We start from the raw sequence: 14019 nt of genomic DNA on the forward strand, positions 1-14019 counted from the left end.
ATGTGTTAGATTGCAAAATATGGTTCATCTACACGTCTACGAGGAAACATGAGCGTGTGTGCTTGTGCCTGTAGATATGAATTATATATACATATTCAGATGTTGCCCTCCTGCAGGGAGACTTTAATCACAGACAGCCAGAGCCTCTAGTGATGAATGATTGATATAAATAGGGCAGAAAAGCAGGGTTTAGCTGGGGCTTCAAAGCGAGCCCTCGCTTCATGCAGGCATCCGTCGAAGCGCCAACCAACACAGCCTTGACAACACACTCGCAAACCTCTCCACTGCAGCAGCTATAAGTTAAGAAAGACATTACCAATGCAAGATTTAGCTTCAAAGACTCATATAGGGGAGTCTGGGGCTAGTTGTCACACTTTTTACCCCAGTGAACATTTCACGGTGTAATTTTTTTTTGGAAAAACAGCTTCTATATATGTGACCCTGCCTGAGAAAACACCTTATTTTTTATATAAAATAATTTTACATGAGGTAAAGAAGATTCTGAGAAAATATAATCTTAAAGGGACACTACTTTTTTTGAAAATAGGCTCATTTTCCAGCTTCCCTAGAGTTAAACATTTGATTCTTACTGTTTTGGAATCCAGTCAGTGGATCTCCGGGTCTGGCGGTACCACTTTTAGCATAGCTTAGCACAATCCATTGAATCTGATTAGACCATTAGCATCGCGCCTAAAAATAACCAAAGACTTTCGATATTTTTCCTATTTAAAACTTGACTCTTCTGTAGTTACATCGTGTACTAAAATCAACAGAAAATTAAAAGTTAGTCCCCGAAGATAGTCCCCTGCTATTGAAAGATACTAAGGGGACTATTTTCGGCTGCTGCGTAATATCATTGCGCCTCTTGCAGCCATGTTACGGCAGCAAAGTCCTTGATTATTACGCCAGAATGAGAGTATAGTTCCTAGCCATATCGGCATAGAAAATCGCAACTTTAAATTTTCTGTCGGTCTTAGTGCACGATGTAACTACAGGAGGGTCAAGTTTTAAATAAGAAAAATATCAAAACTCTTTGGTTATTTTTAGCGTGATGCTAATGGTCTAATCAGATTCAATGGATTATGCTAAGCTATGCTAAAAATGGTAGCGCCAGACCCAGATATTAGTTGAATGGATTCCAAAACGGTAAGAATCAAATGTAGGGGAGCTGGAAAATGAGCATATTTTCAAAAAAAAAGTGAAGGGTCCCTTTAATATCTTAAATAGTGACTGAATCTCAAATTTTGATTATAAGACATTCATGGACTACACAAACAGGGTCGCAAATACATATCCAATCCAGTCTATTAAACATTTCCAACATTATAGTCAAGAATTAAAGATTTAATAACGACAACTGACACACAGTGGGGCATGTTGTCACACTACATATAAAGCAAGTTGTCACAATTAATCAAAGTGACATCTCACTATACAAGTGGTCTTGCTTAATAGACCTCCTATAGACTTTGAAAATGAAGGTTGCTACAACAGGGGCCGAGATATGAACAAGGGCAATCACTGGTAATAATACACAACCTTGTGTTCAATGAATCCCCCGTGTACAGGCTAACAGTACTTGGTTGGGAACCTGATAACATGCGAGCACAGGCTCTTAATTACATGCTAATCATCTCGCATTTGAACAGCGAGTAGTTGACGGGGTGTGAAATGCGATACCTTACAGAAATACTACATCTATCAGACCGGCTGTCACAGGCCGGGCGAGAGGGGAGAGCGAGAGTAGATATGGTAAGCTTTGTGCAGGAGTGCTGTGATGCTATCAGTGTGTGTCACGGCACACGTTTTTTTTATTCGACCGGCTGCACCTGTCATTCAGCAGCCCAGTGTAGCGTTAGCTCCAAGGGAAAGAGAGATCTGGGGTGCGGAGCTTCAGTCGCTGGATTTTGTGGCACTAAGGCAGTAACTGGCAACGGATGCAGCTGAGTGGAAGCTTGCCTTAATCACGTTTAACGCTCCATTTGCTTTTCAGAGAGGCAGGGTGCACAATTAGGAGATGCAAAAATCATTGTCATTTTCACAACCATAGCAGTATAGTTAGTTTTTGAAAGGCTGCTATTAAAATGACTTTGGGTTTCTTCCACACGACTCTATGCGTGAGAGTATTTTGGCTGGGAGAAACGTTGACTGTCAGAGAGAAAGAAATGCGCGACATCCCAAACTAAATAAAATGTGATAAAATCAAAGATAACAGGAGCTGGATGATGGTGAAAGAGATTAACAAAATGTTCGAAACAAGCTAAGCACCATCAGCAACATCTGTGACGCTGATGATTACAGAAAATAATCATTATTTTGTTTGTAAAAACAAGCAGATGAGAATGTGATTCAAGAGTGCTGGTTTGTCTGCTCCGAAAGTAAAAAAGCATCAAAATGACCTGTTGCTCATCATGGTCACATTTGGTTGGGATGAAAACAGTAATTGGGAATGCACATTATATTCGACACATAAAAGCATTTTTTTTTGACTGATTGTTTAACAACAGCCAACGATCAAGACAGATTATGTCCTGGAAATCAAAAGGGGTGGTAAAATGACAATGGGTCACAATGACAACAGAATTGCAGTTTGTACGCTATGCACTTCTGGGATTTCATGTCATCATAATTTGAGTAAAAAGCAAAACTATCTGTATCTGTATTGGTAAATGTCATTCTAACTAATCTAATATTAGTATCGACAGTGCATTTTTCTATCCGCGCATCCCTAGTTGTTATTATTGCTTTCTACTTTATCAAGCGTGTCTGATAAGGACATCACATCAATTGCATTTACAATAATGCACTTACAATGAAAGTCTATGGGGCGAGAGTCAAATGAAAAAAAAGTATTTTATAGTACAGAATTCTTTCAAGCACAAAATGTGGGTTATTTGAGTTGTCTGTTTTGACTGAGTTGTCTTATTCTAGGTGGATGAACTTGTGGTTATTTGCCAAAATTCCTGTAGAAGGATTTTGCTTATGCAAAATCTCTTTCTGGTATCCTTCTGTGTAAGCAAGAGCTGTTGACAGGATTTAGCGGCTTTACATGGTAATTGGAGTTGAAGAATTGGATATAACTTTGCACAGATGAGGCTATTTCATCACGCTATAGAAGGTTCTTGCTAAGATATGTTTAGCCTTGTGGCTATACATTCACCTAAAGGATTATTAGGAACACCTGTTCAATTTCTCATTAATGTAATTATCTAATCAACCAATCACATGGCAGTTGCTTGAATGCATTTAGGGGTGTTGTCGTGGTCAAGACAATCTCCTGAACTTCAAACTGAATGTCAGAATGGGAAAGAAATTTTTATAGGGATTTAAGCAATTTTGAGCCTGGCATGGTTGTTGGTGCCAGTCTGAGTATTTCACAATCGGCTCAGTTACTGGGATTTTCACACACAACCATTTCTAGGGTTTACAAAGAATGGTGTGAAAAGGGAAAAACATCCAGTATGCGGCAGTCCTGTGGGTGAAAATACCTTGTTGATGGTAGAGGTCAGAGGAGAATGGGCCGACTGATTCAAGCTGATAGAAGAGCAACTTTGACTGAAATAACCAGTCGTTACAACCGAGGTATGCAGCAAAGCATTTGTAAAGCCACAACACGCACAACCCTGAGGCGGATGGGCTACAACAGCAGAAGACCCAACCAGGTACCACTCATCTCCACTACAAATAGGAAAAAGTGGCTACAATTTGCACAAGCTCACCAAAATTGGACAGTTGAAGACTGGAAAACTGTTGCTTGGTCTGATGAGTCTCGATTTCTGTTGAGACATTCAGATGGTCAGAATTTGGCGTAAATAGAATGAGAACATGGATCCATCATGCCTTGTTACCACTGTGCAGGCTGCTGGTGGTGTAATGGTGCGGGGGTGTTTTCTTGGCACACTTTAGTGCCAATTGGGCGTCGTTTAAATGCCATTGCCTACCTGAGCATTGTTTCTGACCATGTCCATCCCTTTATGACCACCATGTACCCATCCTCTGATGGCTACTTCCAGCAGGATAATGCACCATGTCACAAACCTCAAATGATTTGATAATTGGTTTCTTGAACATGACAATGAGTTCACTGTACTGAAATGGCCCCCACAGTCACATGATCTCAACCCAATTGAGCATCTTTGGGATGTGGTGGAACGGGAGCTTCGTGCCCTGGATGTGCATCCCACAAATCTCCATCAACTGCAAGATGCTATCCTATCAATATGGGCCAACATTGTTGAATCAATGCCACGTCGAATTAAGGCAGTTCTGAAGGCGAAAGGGAGTCAAACACAGTATTAGTATAGTGTTCCTAATAATCCTTTAGGTGAGTGTACATCCAACATAGTGTGGTATAATGCTCTGCCCTGCCCCACATCCTTCCATTCATCCTATAGTGTCTTACTATAATGATAACTATTTAGTTTTACAAACTAAAGGATGATTCCAAAATTTTCATTTGAATCCCATTAACATTTTTAAGAACAAAAATGAGAGAATCTAAGCACAGAGCTGCATGCACCATATGCTAATGTGTAGGCTGCCAATTTGCTGCAAATATACAGGTGATGACACCATATGTGCGCGCAAAGAACTGCCAAGTCTTGGACTCTCTATGTGCTAAAAGTTTGTCAGCCATTCAAGACCCCGAATGCCCCACGTCATGTACCAAGATGCACCACTGATCCCCTCATCTGCTGCCTGCTATGGCAACACGCAGAGAAACTCGTACGGTCTGAGGCGTGACATCTTCCATAGCACCAATTGCCGAAATGAGGCTATGAGAGAGGAAGATGAGCTTAGCGAGCAAACAAAAAATGAATACAAAGCAAAATGCAGGCTTTCGGCTAGTTTACACCCAGTCACACGTGAAATGAGTTGCGATCTAACCCCTCCACCTCAGGGCTGTCGAGCAGTCCGGGTCTGCTTTACCCCACGTGTTGGGGAAGGAATTAATAAATGGTGCTGCTGTCGCCAGTTCTGCCTAAGGCTGGTGAAGATCCAACATAAGCCTGCTCTTCACTTCTTCCAAGATCCCTAAATAAACCCAGAACAGAAGCTGGATTCTGGTCATATCGGCAGGTAATGCCAAAAGACGGAAATAAGAAAGGTTCTTTGTTTAAAGATTTTAGGGATGAAAATACTGGTCCAACCAGGACCTAAAAACATCAGTGTGTCTTTTAAAGAGTTAAAATTGGTTGATTTCTTTGCATTATCTGTGCTGAGAAGTGAAGGGCAAATAGTTTTACACATAACAAAATGATTGAGCAAAGCAAATAATATTTTTTTTTTATTATGGGTATAACTAAGGTATCCCATAATATTTAACCAACGTATACATCAGGGGTTCTCAAAGTTTACATTCAAAGGTCCAAATCTGAATTCCCACAATTTTCATAGGTCCGGAAAAACTTTATGTAAATCATTTGTTTATATAACAAATCAACACAAATAGTTTGGGAAAAACATAAGTGTATTTTGCATTTAAAGTAAATTTTAAAAATAAAAATAAACACAAGAAATATGCCAAAAGTAACCAGGTGCAAAATACAGAGAAACCTAATTAGAGAAATGGCACAGTTTGTTCTCCATCATATGCATAAACCATGGCAAAAATAAGTGTGGTCGGTAGGCAGAGACACGCCAAAATTAGGGGTGCACCTATAAATTGGCTGATGATGCTTGCTATGCTTCTCAATGAATTACGGTGAAATGCCGCTACATCCAAAAGCCAGGGGGCGCTCTCGGGCAGAAACTTAATATGCGCAGCAGACGAAGAACTAGACACACGCATCTCCAGGAAATGTCTTAAGGATATATTTATATTGCTGTTCTTCAAACCTTTTCAGGTATTTCATGATAATAAAGAATATGTATAAAGATTATGTATGCCGAGTGTTGCTTTTTTAAATGCATGTTTTAAACGACTCAAACCAACAGTGATTGGTAAGGACTGATCAAAAGCCGTAGTACATAAAATAGCTGTGCATGATATCTGGGTGTGATGGCTACAGCGTCACACAGGAAATTTTAAAATAACTCGTTTTATTTTAGACTAGGAATACTCTTAAATCTAAAAAGAAAAAAAAACTAAACGAATGGTTTACACGTTTAATATGCATTTGTAAAATAGCAAATGCACACATTTAATCAATCACATAGAAATGAATGCACTTGTAATATGAAGTGGACGCGGGTCCGGATCAAGTTGCCGTCGGGTCCGGATCCGGACCGGAGTCCGGACTTTGAGAACCCCTGGTATACATAAATGGCAAGGACTAAGGGGCGTTTAAAACCTATGGAGATCTGAAAGCGCACATTTAGTATAGCAGTTCAGTTATAGCTATGATAAAAACATAATGCACACGGGTTTCAATGCAGTACTAAAACAGGCCACACCATGTGTGAAGATAAAACCCAAATCACTTATGTGGCTTTAACAGGACTGAACGAGCGGCATCGTAAGCTGATGTTGAAAATGCCTGGCACCTGCCACTGGCCCAGCTCCAGATATCGGCAGCTGGCGATGTCCATCGCGTGACATGGCTATCCAAGAGCTGCTAGCTCCCCGCTGAACACTTTCTGACGTGAGCTGGCACACGGCTACTTACATACAGCTGACATGAAAGTCTTAACCTTGGCCTTTTACCAGGTTCCCAACTCCCACACCAATACAGATCAACCAACAGATGACTAGACTTGACTAGATTTGTGGAAGAAAGAGAGATGGTCCATTACCTACACATCGGCACCAGGGCAGCGAGCATCACCGGCAGGTGCTTCCACCCCAAACTGTGCAGTTAACTCTCCCTAATCCACACAGGGAAAATGCAAATCAAACAACTCAAATGTCGCCCAGTTCCAAGGGATTCAAAGTCTCCAGTCTGGAGCCAGGCGGCACGGATCTATCTACAGGGGAGCATCTGTTAGGCAGCTTTTTTGTCCCATAAACACCTGCCACCCACATCAACAAAACAACAAACCTGGACATCACACGACCCCTTCTTGTCCAAAAGCAGTGCTGCTTCCGCTAACAAAACCGGTATATTGCAAAAACTAATTATCAGTGTTTTCTTTTGTTCATAGACGAAAAACTATGCCAAAAAGGAAATGCTAAAGGGCTGTGCTTGTTTGAGTATGCATAAGTGCAAAAATAGATACAAACCAGAACGAAAGGAGCTAGAGGCAAATCTCACCTTTGCACTGGCCTGAATGCTCCACAGTGATTATCTTGTCTTGTCGACAGGCGATGGTTCTCAGTTGGCACTGGTCTGCATATGTAACCCCATCAGATCCACATACCTGTCCAAAATTCACAGACATTATATATTATTGAAAGAAATAGGTTTAGTGTCGCAGGATAGTGATGTATGCAAACTCACCTTAGTCTTATTTTCCTCGTCGCAGTCTGGTGAGGGGCATTCGCAGTGAGCCTGACCATTGAGCTCCACACATGATGCCCCAAAGTTGCATACCAGCGCATCACAGGACTTGGGTGCCTCAGGTCCTGTGGAGTAATTTGACCGGGTTAATCATGAATCATATTCAAATCCATTTAAAAAAGTGACCTTCTCCACCACTAAGTCTTACTACTTCCTCTAACATCAGAGTATAGGAGTGCAGAATTGACCCGCCTCGCTTCCTCACTTTCATGTGACAGCTTTTATCTGGCAGGATCGCTGCATGAATGCAGCTATTCTGGGATTGTGGAGTTCATTAAGCTCTTCCCTTTATATTACACACCAAGCTTAAACACAGTGGGTAACATTTTCAATGTTGGTCCCGTTGTGCATTTGAAGATTAAACTTTGAACTTCATTGATCTAATTGGATTACAGTCACATGTAGAGCAAACAAACACCTTTAGATTTCTACTCACAATTTAATAACATTAATAATTGTTAAATGTCAAAATGTCCGACATGGCTCAAAACTGGGTGTTCGACAGTGCAGGTCCACCAACAAAAACTTGAATAAATCATATATTTATAGCATGAATGTACACTAATCTAAGCTGATCTTTGCAGCAAAAAACTCAAACAAAAAAATCCTTGTATTGAAGCAATGTTAAAGGAATAGTTTACCCAAAAATGAAAAAGGATTATGCTACTCCTCAAATAACCAACTAGTCAGTGAGTGGACAAACATAGAACTTGAGGGAAAGCAGTGTCAGGAAACTAAAGGAGTTTTTACTTAACTCTTTTCCCGCCATTGACGAGATATCTCGTCAATCAAGAGAAAACGCTTCCCCGCCAATGACGAGTTTTTCCTTCTTTCCGCAATACCTTCCGCAAATTTTTAAACCCGGAAGTATTGCCCTATGGCAAGCTGCTGCATGTCCGTGTCTGTTTTAAAGATCGCTCTGAATGGGAACTCTATGAAAAGTCCGTCACAAAAATGGAATTATCTCTGCTTTTTGCTCAAAATGTGGTGTTTTCGCAGAAACCTACCCATATTCAAAAGCAGATTGCAAAAGAACCACTGAAGGTAGGATGAAACTATTTTTTTGTTTGAAAGCAGAGGGTCTGTTCTTTCATTTGGTATATTGTATGTTTATATATTTGAAGAAAACATTTTCTGGAAGACATTAAACTTTTGTGAAAATCATGAAAAACGCTGGCGCTGGCTGGCAACTTTTTTTAAAAACGCTGGCGGTGAAAGAGTTAAAAGGACAGTTCGCCCAAAAATTGTGTCATCATTCACTCCCCCTTTATTTTTTTAAACCTGTATGAGTTTCTTTATTCTGTTGAACACAAAAAACATATTTTGATAAATGTGGTGACTGCTCATCCGAGGGGCGCTAATTCAAAATAAGTTTTCGGAGTGTCATGTGTGTGGTTCCTTTTTTCAAAATATGTGTTTTGCGCGTCGAGAGATCCTGTGTGCATCAAGTGTTTTGTCAAAAGAAGTGCCTGCTGCACACGCGTCAAAACCGTTTATGATAAAAAAGACGCTCACGTTCACAAAATACACGCAAGACACTTACTTAACAGTAAACTCTGATTACGCATGAGATTATGCCAGTATCTGGCAAACACGAGCGTCTCTTTTATCATAAACCCTTTAGACGCGTCTGCAGCAGGCATTTACTTTGACAAGACACATGATGCACACAGGATCTCGCGCAGAACACATATTTTGAAAAAAGGAACCACACCCATGACGGGCTACATACATGTTGTGACAAACTTCGCATCGAGCGCCCTCGAAAAAAAGAAGTCACCGGCCGCCACTAGTAAGCACACAGTTGATTGTAACCACTGACTTTCATAGTATTTGTTTTTCACACTATGAAAGTTTTCTTTTGTGTTCAACAGATACAGGTTTAGCACAACATGATGAGGGGGATGATTTTGTGGTGAACTAGGGACTATTAATTGACCAGTACCAAACTTTAACCGGTAATTATGACAAAACAAACCTCATAACTCATAATAATACCATAACCTAGCAACATTTAACATGCACTTCTGAAGAAACTGGCAAAGTTGTATCCTAAAAAAAAATACCAAAGTTACCTTTGTCACAGCCATTGACTCCCATCTTGCTCCCATTGGGGCACACATTGCATTTCATGCCCTTAACTCCAGGCTTACAGGAGCACAACCCTGACATCTGCTCACAGTCGTCACGAACCGATCCCACTCCATCACAGTTACACGCTGATGGAGAGAGCAAGAGAGACAGCAGACTGTCAGCCTAATCTGGTTGAACAGTTTTGATTAGATTCCTTGTCTCTTTCTCTTCAATTTCACCCCAACAAAAACATCCACACATGCACTAAACTCATACAGGCAATCTGAAGCGGTTCCAGTCCGTGAGCCCAGAGCTATATGGCAATAGCAGTAAGTCTGTGTCAGTGGCCGCAGTCTGGTGGAGTTCAGTGCCGGGTCAAGAAGCCCTGGGGTGAATGTGGCCACAGAATGTGCTAATGCACCCAGGGTCACAGGCACCGGGGGGAAAACTTTTCAATCAATGCTTGTTTTTCCCATCCTTGGCTTTGTAGCATTGTACAAACACACCCATATACACACTAAGCACCGTGTTGTTTGTCTGTAGGTAGAACTTATAGGTCAAGCCATGTTGCACACTTAGAGAGGTTATATTTGTCTCAGTGTCTCGGAGGCAAAACACTTGTTTTGACTGAATGTTGTGACTTGATGTTGTAGGAAGCATTACTTTGGATTTCTGAGTATACAGGTGCATTTAAAGGATATCACAACATATGTTCTTACCTCAACTTAGATGAATAAATACATACCCATCTTTTTCCAATGCGTGCACTTAACCTTTGTACAGCACGAATGTGTTAGCATTTAGCCTAGCCCCATTCATTCCTTAGGATCCAAACAGGGATGAATTTAGAAGCCACCAAACACTTCCATGATTTAAAGACTTTTACACGAGTAAGTATGGTGGCACAAAATAAAAATGTGGGGATTTTTTAAGCAGATAGAAATGAGAACTTTGAACCTTGGAGCGCTGTAACATCACCACTTCTGACTACTCCCTCCTCTCGCTCAAACTTCCGTCAATGTTACTGCACCCGTGGTTGAAGTGCTGCAAACTAAGTGCTCTTCCACCATACAATACAGTTCTCATTTTTTATTCGCTTAAAAATCTGCACATTTTATTTTGTGCCACCATACTTACTTGTGTAACTACTCATGTAACAGTCTTTAAATTGGGAAAACATGGAAGTGTTTGGCGGCTTCTAAATTCATCCCTGTTTGGATCCTAAGGAATGAATGGGGCTAGGCTAAATGCTAACACATTCACGATGCGCTATACAAAGATTAAGTGCACGCATTGAATAAAGATAGGTATGTATTAATTTGTCTAAGTTGAGGTAAGAACATAGTAAAATATTGAAAAACTGTGGTGTTTTCCTTTAACATATGCGACTCTGGACCACAAAGCATAAGGGTCAATAAGGGTCAAATTGATATTTATACATCACCTGAAAGCTGAATAAAGTACATTTTCATTGATATATAGTTTTTTAGGATAGGAAAATATTTGGCCGAAATACAACTATTTAAGATCTGGAATCTGAGAGTGCAAAAAAATAAAGAAAATTCCTTTAAAGTTGCCCAAATGAAGTACTTAGCAACACATATCACTAATGATAAATACAATTTTGACATAACTACGATAGGAAATTTACGAAATATCTTCATTTAACATGATCCGAATGATTTTTGTGCATTAAAAAAATTCAATAATTTTGACCCATTCAATGTATTTTTGGCTATTGCTACAAATATACATGTGCTTCCTATGACTAGTTTTGTGGTCATTTATTTAACTATGAAAACTTCCAGAGAGAATATAGCAAGAAAACATACGTGTACAACCGCTCATGTTCTCTGTCACGATGCCTCTAAAGTTCCAGAATCCCGGCTCGCAGCGATCGCACCTCTGTCCCCCAACGCCCGGTTTACAAGAGCACTGGCCAGTGGCGGGGTCACAGGTGCCTCCATACGAGCCATAAGGACTGCACTGACACACACCTGAAGAGTAACATTTTGACAACTTTTATATAGTGCATTTTTTTATAGACATGTTGTAAAGACACAGATCTCCAATGTGTGACCCTGCCTGTGAAATCCAGGCTAAAGTCTCATAATCTAATTATTTGCATAAGAATATAAGCATCAACGTTTAATATCACACATTGATTTCAATCTTTACTCAGTAAATATTAAAGATAGTAAATAAAATTTTGTTTATCTATCAAATGTGTTTGGTATGATAATCACGGCTAAAGACTAAAAACTAAATCAAACTCAGTCAAATACCACTGAGCACATCAGACATTACACATGCATGGGAGATTAGTGTTCATGCAGAGAGTAATGAAGGTTTAGCTACGCACTTGGACACCCTGCCAGTCCAACACCCAGGGCGGCAGTCTTGTTGTCTTCACAACACCCGTAAACCGTTTCACTGCAGTGCTGAAAGACATCTACTTCTGGTAATATAGTTGGAACAGCTAGAGAGGAGGTATGGGCGAGAGAGGAGTAAACAGGGGTGGGAGAGAGCGAAAGAGAGAGACAGATGGTGAGATTTATTTTATTTTAAGACAAATTAAACTAAACAATCCAAGCTGAAATGCAATTTAGTACAACACAATAAGAATTGCTTAAGGAGTAGAGGTGGGAGAGCCTGCATCTGGTTGCCAGATAACAAAACCATTTACAAATCCAGACACCAATTCAAAATCATGAAAAAATGATGCTATTTTCCGACGTGAAAACAAACAATAGGCTGTTCGTTGAATGTCTGATACTAGGGTGACATTTGACTTATCCTCCAGGGTCTGCTCTCTTTATTTGTTCTTGTCTCAGATAGCGGAGTTTACACGTACATTGCCATGTCAAACAGAGATTTATGGACTTGCGGAAATGCACCGGAACGCAAATTAGGACACAGCGATGTCGGTCCACTCTCGCTATATAACCTAATTACACTTCTGCTATTCCGAATGCCTGGCACACATACAGTACGCGGGAAGTTTGTCGCGGTGTTTAACTATAACGTCGAGCCGGAAGGCAGATGGCAGATGCCTATTTATCTTTACTATGTCACTCTTTATCTCAATTTTTCACAGGATTTTCATACTATTTCCACTGCTCTCTCTAGGCCATTGAGCTGAATGTGTTGAAGCCGGGAGGTTTAGGAGAGCTGTTTGCGGTTTTGAGATTGGAAACTGTTATAAATCAGGGGACCTCCGTTGTAAACGCTCACATCCCCGACTATAATGGTGATGTGTCACCGTGCCAGTGGCTTCAGAGATGGGTTTTGTCCACACCTCATTAAACTTCTCCTCTTCATACTGAGCCCATTATGACAAAGGTGCTTTTAATTTCATCCTGTCTTCTCTAGTAGCGGTTCTTCACCTTCTTTCCTTCACACCCATTAGTTCAATCCTTCCCGACACAACAAGGTGCCGATAATGCCGCGGGTGAGGTTCAGCCCATCAGCTCAACCGAGGTCTATCAAAGTAATGTTTATTGTTACAGATAGTACCAAGGAGGTCTATAATATTTGGGGAAGGATAACTATTAGTAGTACCCTTCATCTGAATTGTGTTAGAGTATAAAAGTGTGCCATAAAAAATCTGTGTGACCAATTACATGAGCCATATTGTAACCGTACCTGCCTGGCAATAATGGCTCAGGTTATTGGCTCAGGTTATCTGGGGTCACATACGCAATGATAGCTGGTTTCAGATTTTGTGCAAACTGTTTTGACTTATTATTCAGCAGCCATAAGAGACATGCGCTCCTCTATTTGCTTGTTTAGTCGTAAGGTAAGGAATACTGTTTCCAGGTCATTTATGAGCACTATTTACTCGTATTATACATTTAAAGGGATAGTTCGGCCAAAAATGATATTAAACCCATGATTTACTCACCCCCAAGCTGTCCGAGTTGCATATGTCCATCGTTTTTCAGATAAACACATTTTCGGATATTTAAGAAAATGTTTTAGATCTTTCAGTTGATTAAATGTAATGTTACGGGGTCCAGGACCTTCAAGTCCAAAAAAGTGCGTCCATCCTTCACAAATTAAATCCAAACGGCTCCAGGATGATAAACAAAGGTCTTCTGAGGGTAATCGCGCGGTGTTGTTGTAGAAATATCCATATTTAAAACTTTATTACCAAAAATAAATACCTTCCGGTAGCGCCGCCATTCAGGATGAGAGCTTACGCAGCCTACGGAGGCTACTCTGCTGCTGCTCTGTGCCCCCACCCTCCGAATTTGTCATACGTCACTAAGAAAAGTGCGTACACTACGCTAATACTCTCTCCTGAATACAGAGGAGTCTAAGATGGTGGCGCTACCGGAAGGTAGTTATTTACATTAATAAAGTTTTAAATATGGATATTTCTACAACAACATCGCGCGGATTACCCTCAGAAGACCTTTGTTTATCATCCTGGAGCCGTTTGGATTTATTTTGTGAAAGATGGACGCACTTTTTTTGGACTTGAAGGTCGTGGACCCTGTAACAT

General features: G+C 40.5%; 1 protein-coding gene across 12 annotated transcripts in view; it reads right to left on the reverse strand.

The window, feature by feature from the left end:
- The window catches only part of agrn (agrin), a 294150-nt gene that overhangs the window by 50021 nt on the left and 230110 nt on the right, over nucleotides 1-14019 (reverse strand). For all 12 annotated transcript variants that reach the window (XM_065285836.2, XM_065285838.2, XM_065285837.2 and 9 more), the window contains 5 exons: nucleotides 11875-11991; nucleotides 11345-11509; nucleotides 9515-9658; nucleotides 7380-7504; nucleotides 7194-7299 (listed from right to left, as the gene is read on the reverse strand). In XM_065285836.2, the coding sequence (XP_065141908.1) occupies nucleotides 7194-7299; nucleotides 7380-7504; nucleotides 9515-9658; nucleotides 11345-11509; nucleotides 11875-11991 (657 nt within the window). The remainder of the gene's footprint in view (nucleotides 1-7193; nucleotides 7300-7379; nucleotides 7505-9514; nucleotides 9659-11344; nucleotides 11510-11874; nucleotides 11992-14019) is intronic.

Source organism: Paramisgurnus dabryanus, chromosome 21 (assembly GCF_030506205.2).
Source record: "Paramisgurnus dabryanus chromosome 21, PD_genome_1.1, whole genome shotgun sequence".
Taxonomy (NCBI): Eukaryota; Metazoa; Chordata; class Actinopteri; order Cypriniformes; family Cobitidae; genus Paramisgurnus; species Paramisgurnus dabryanus.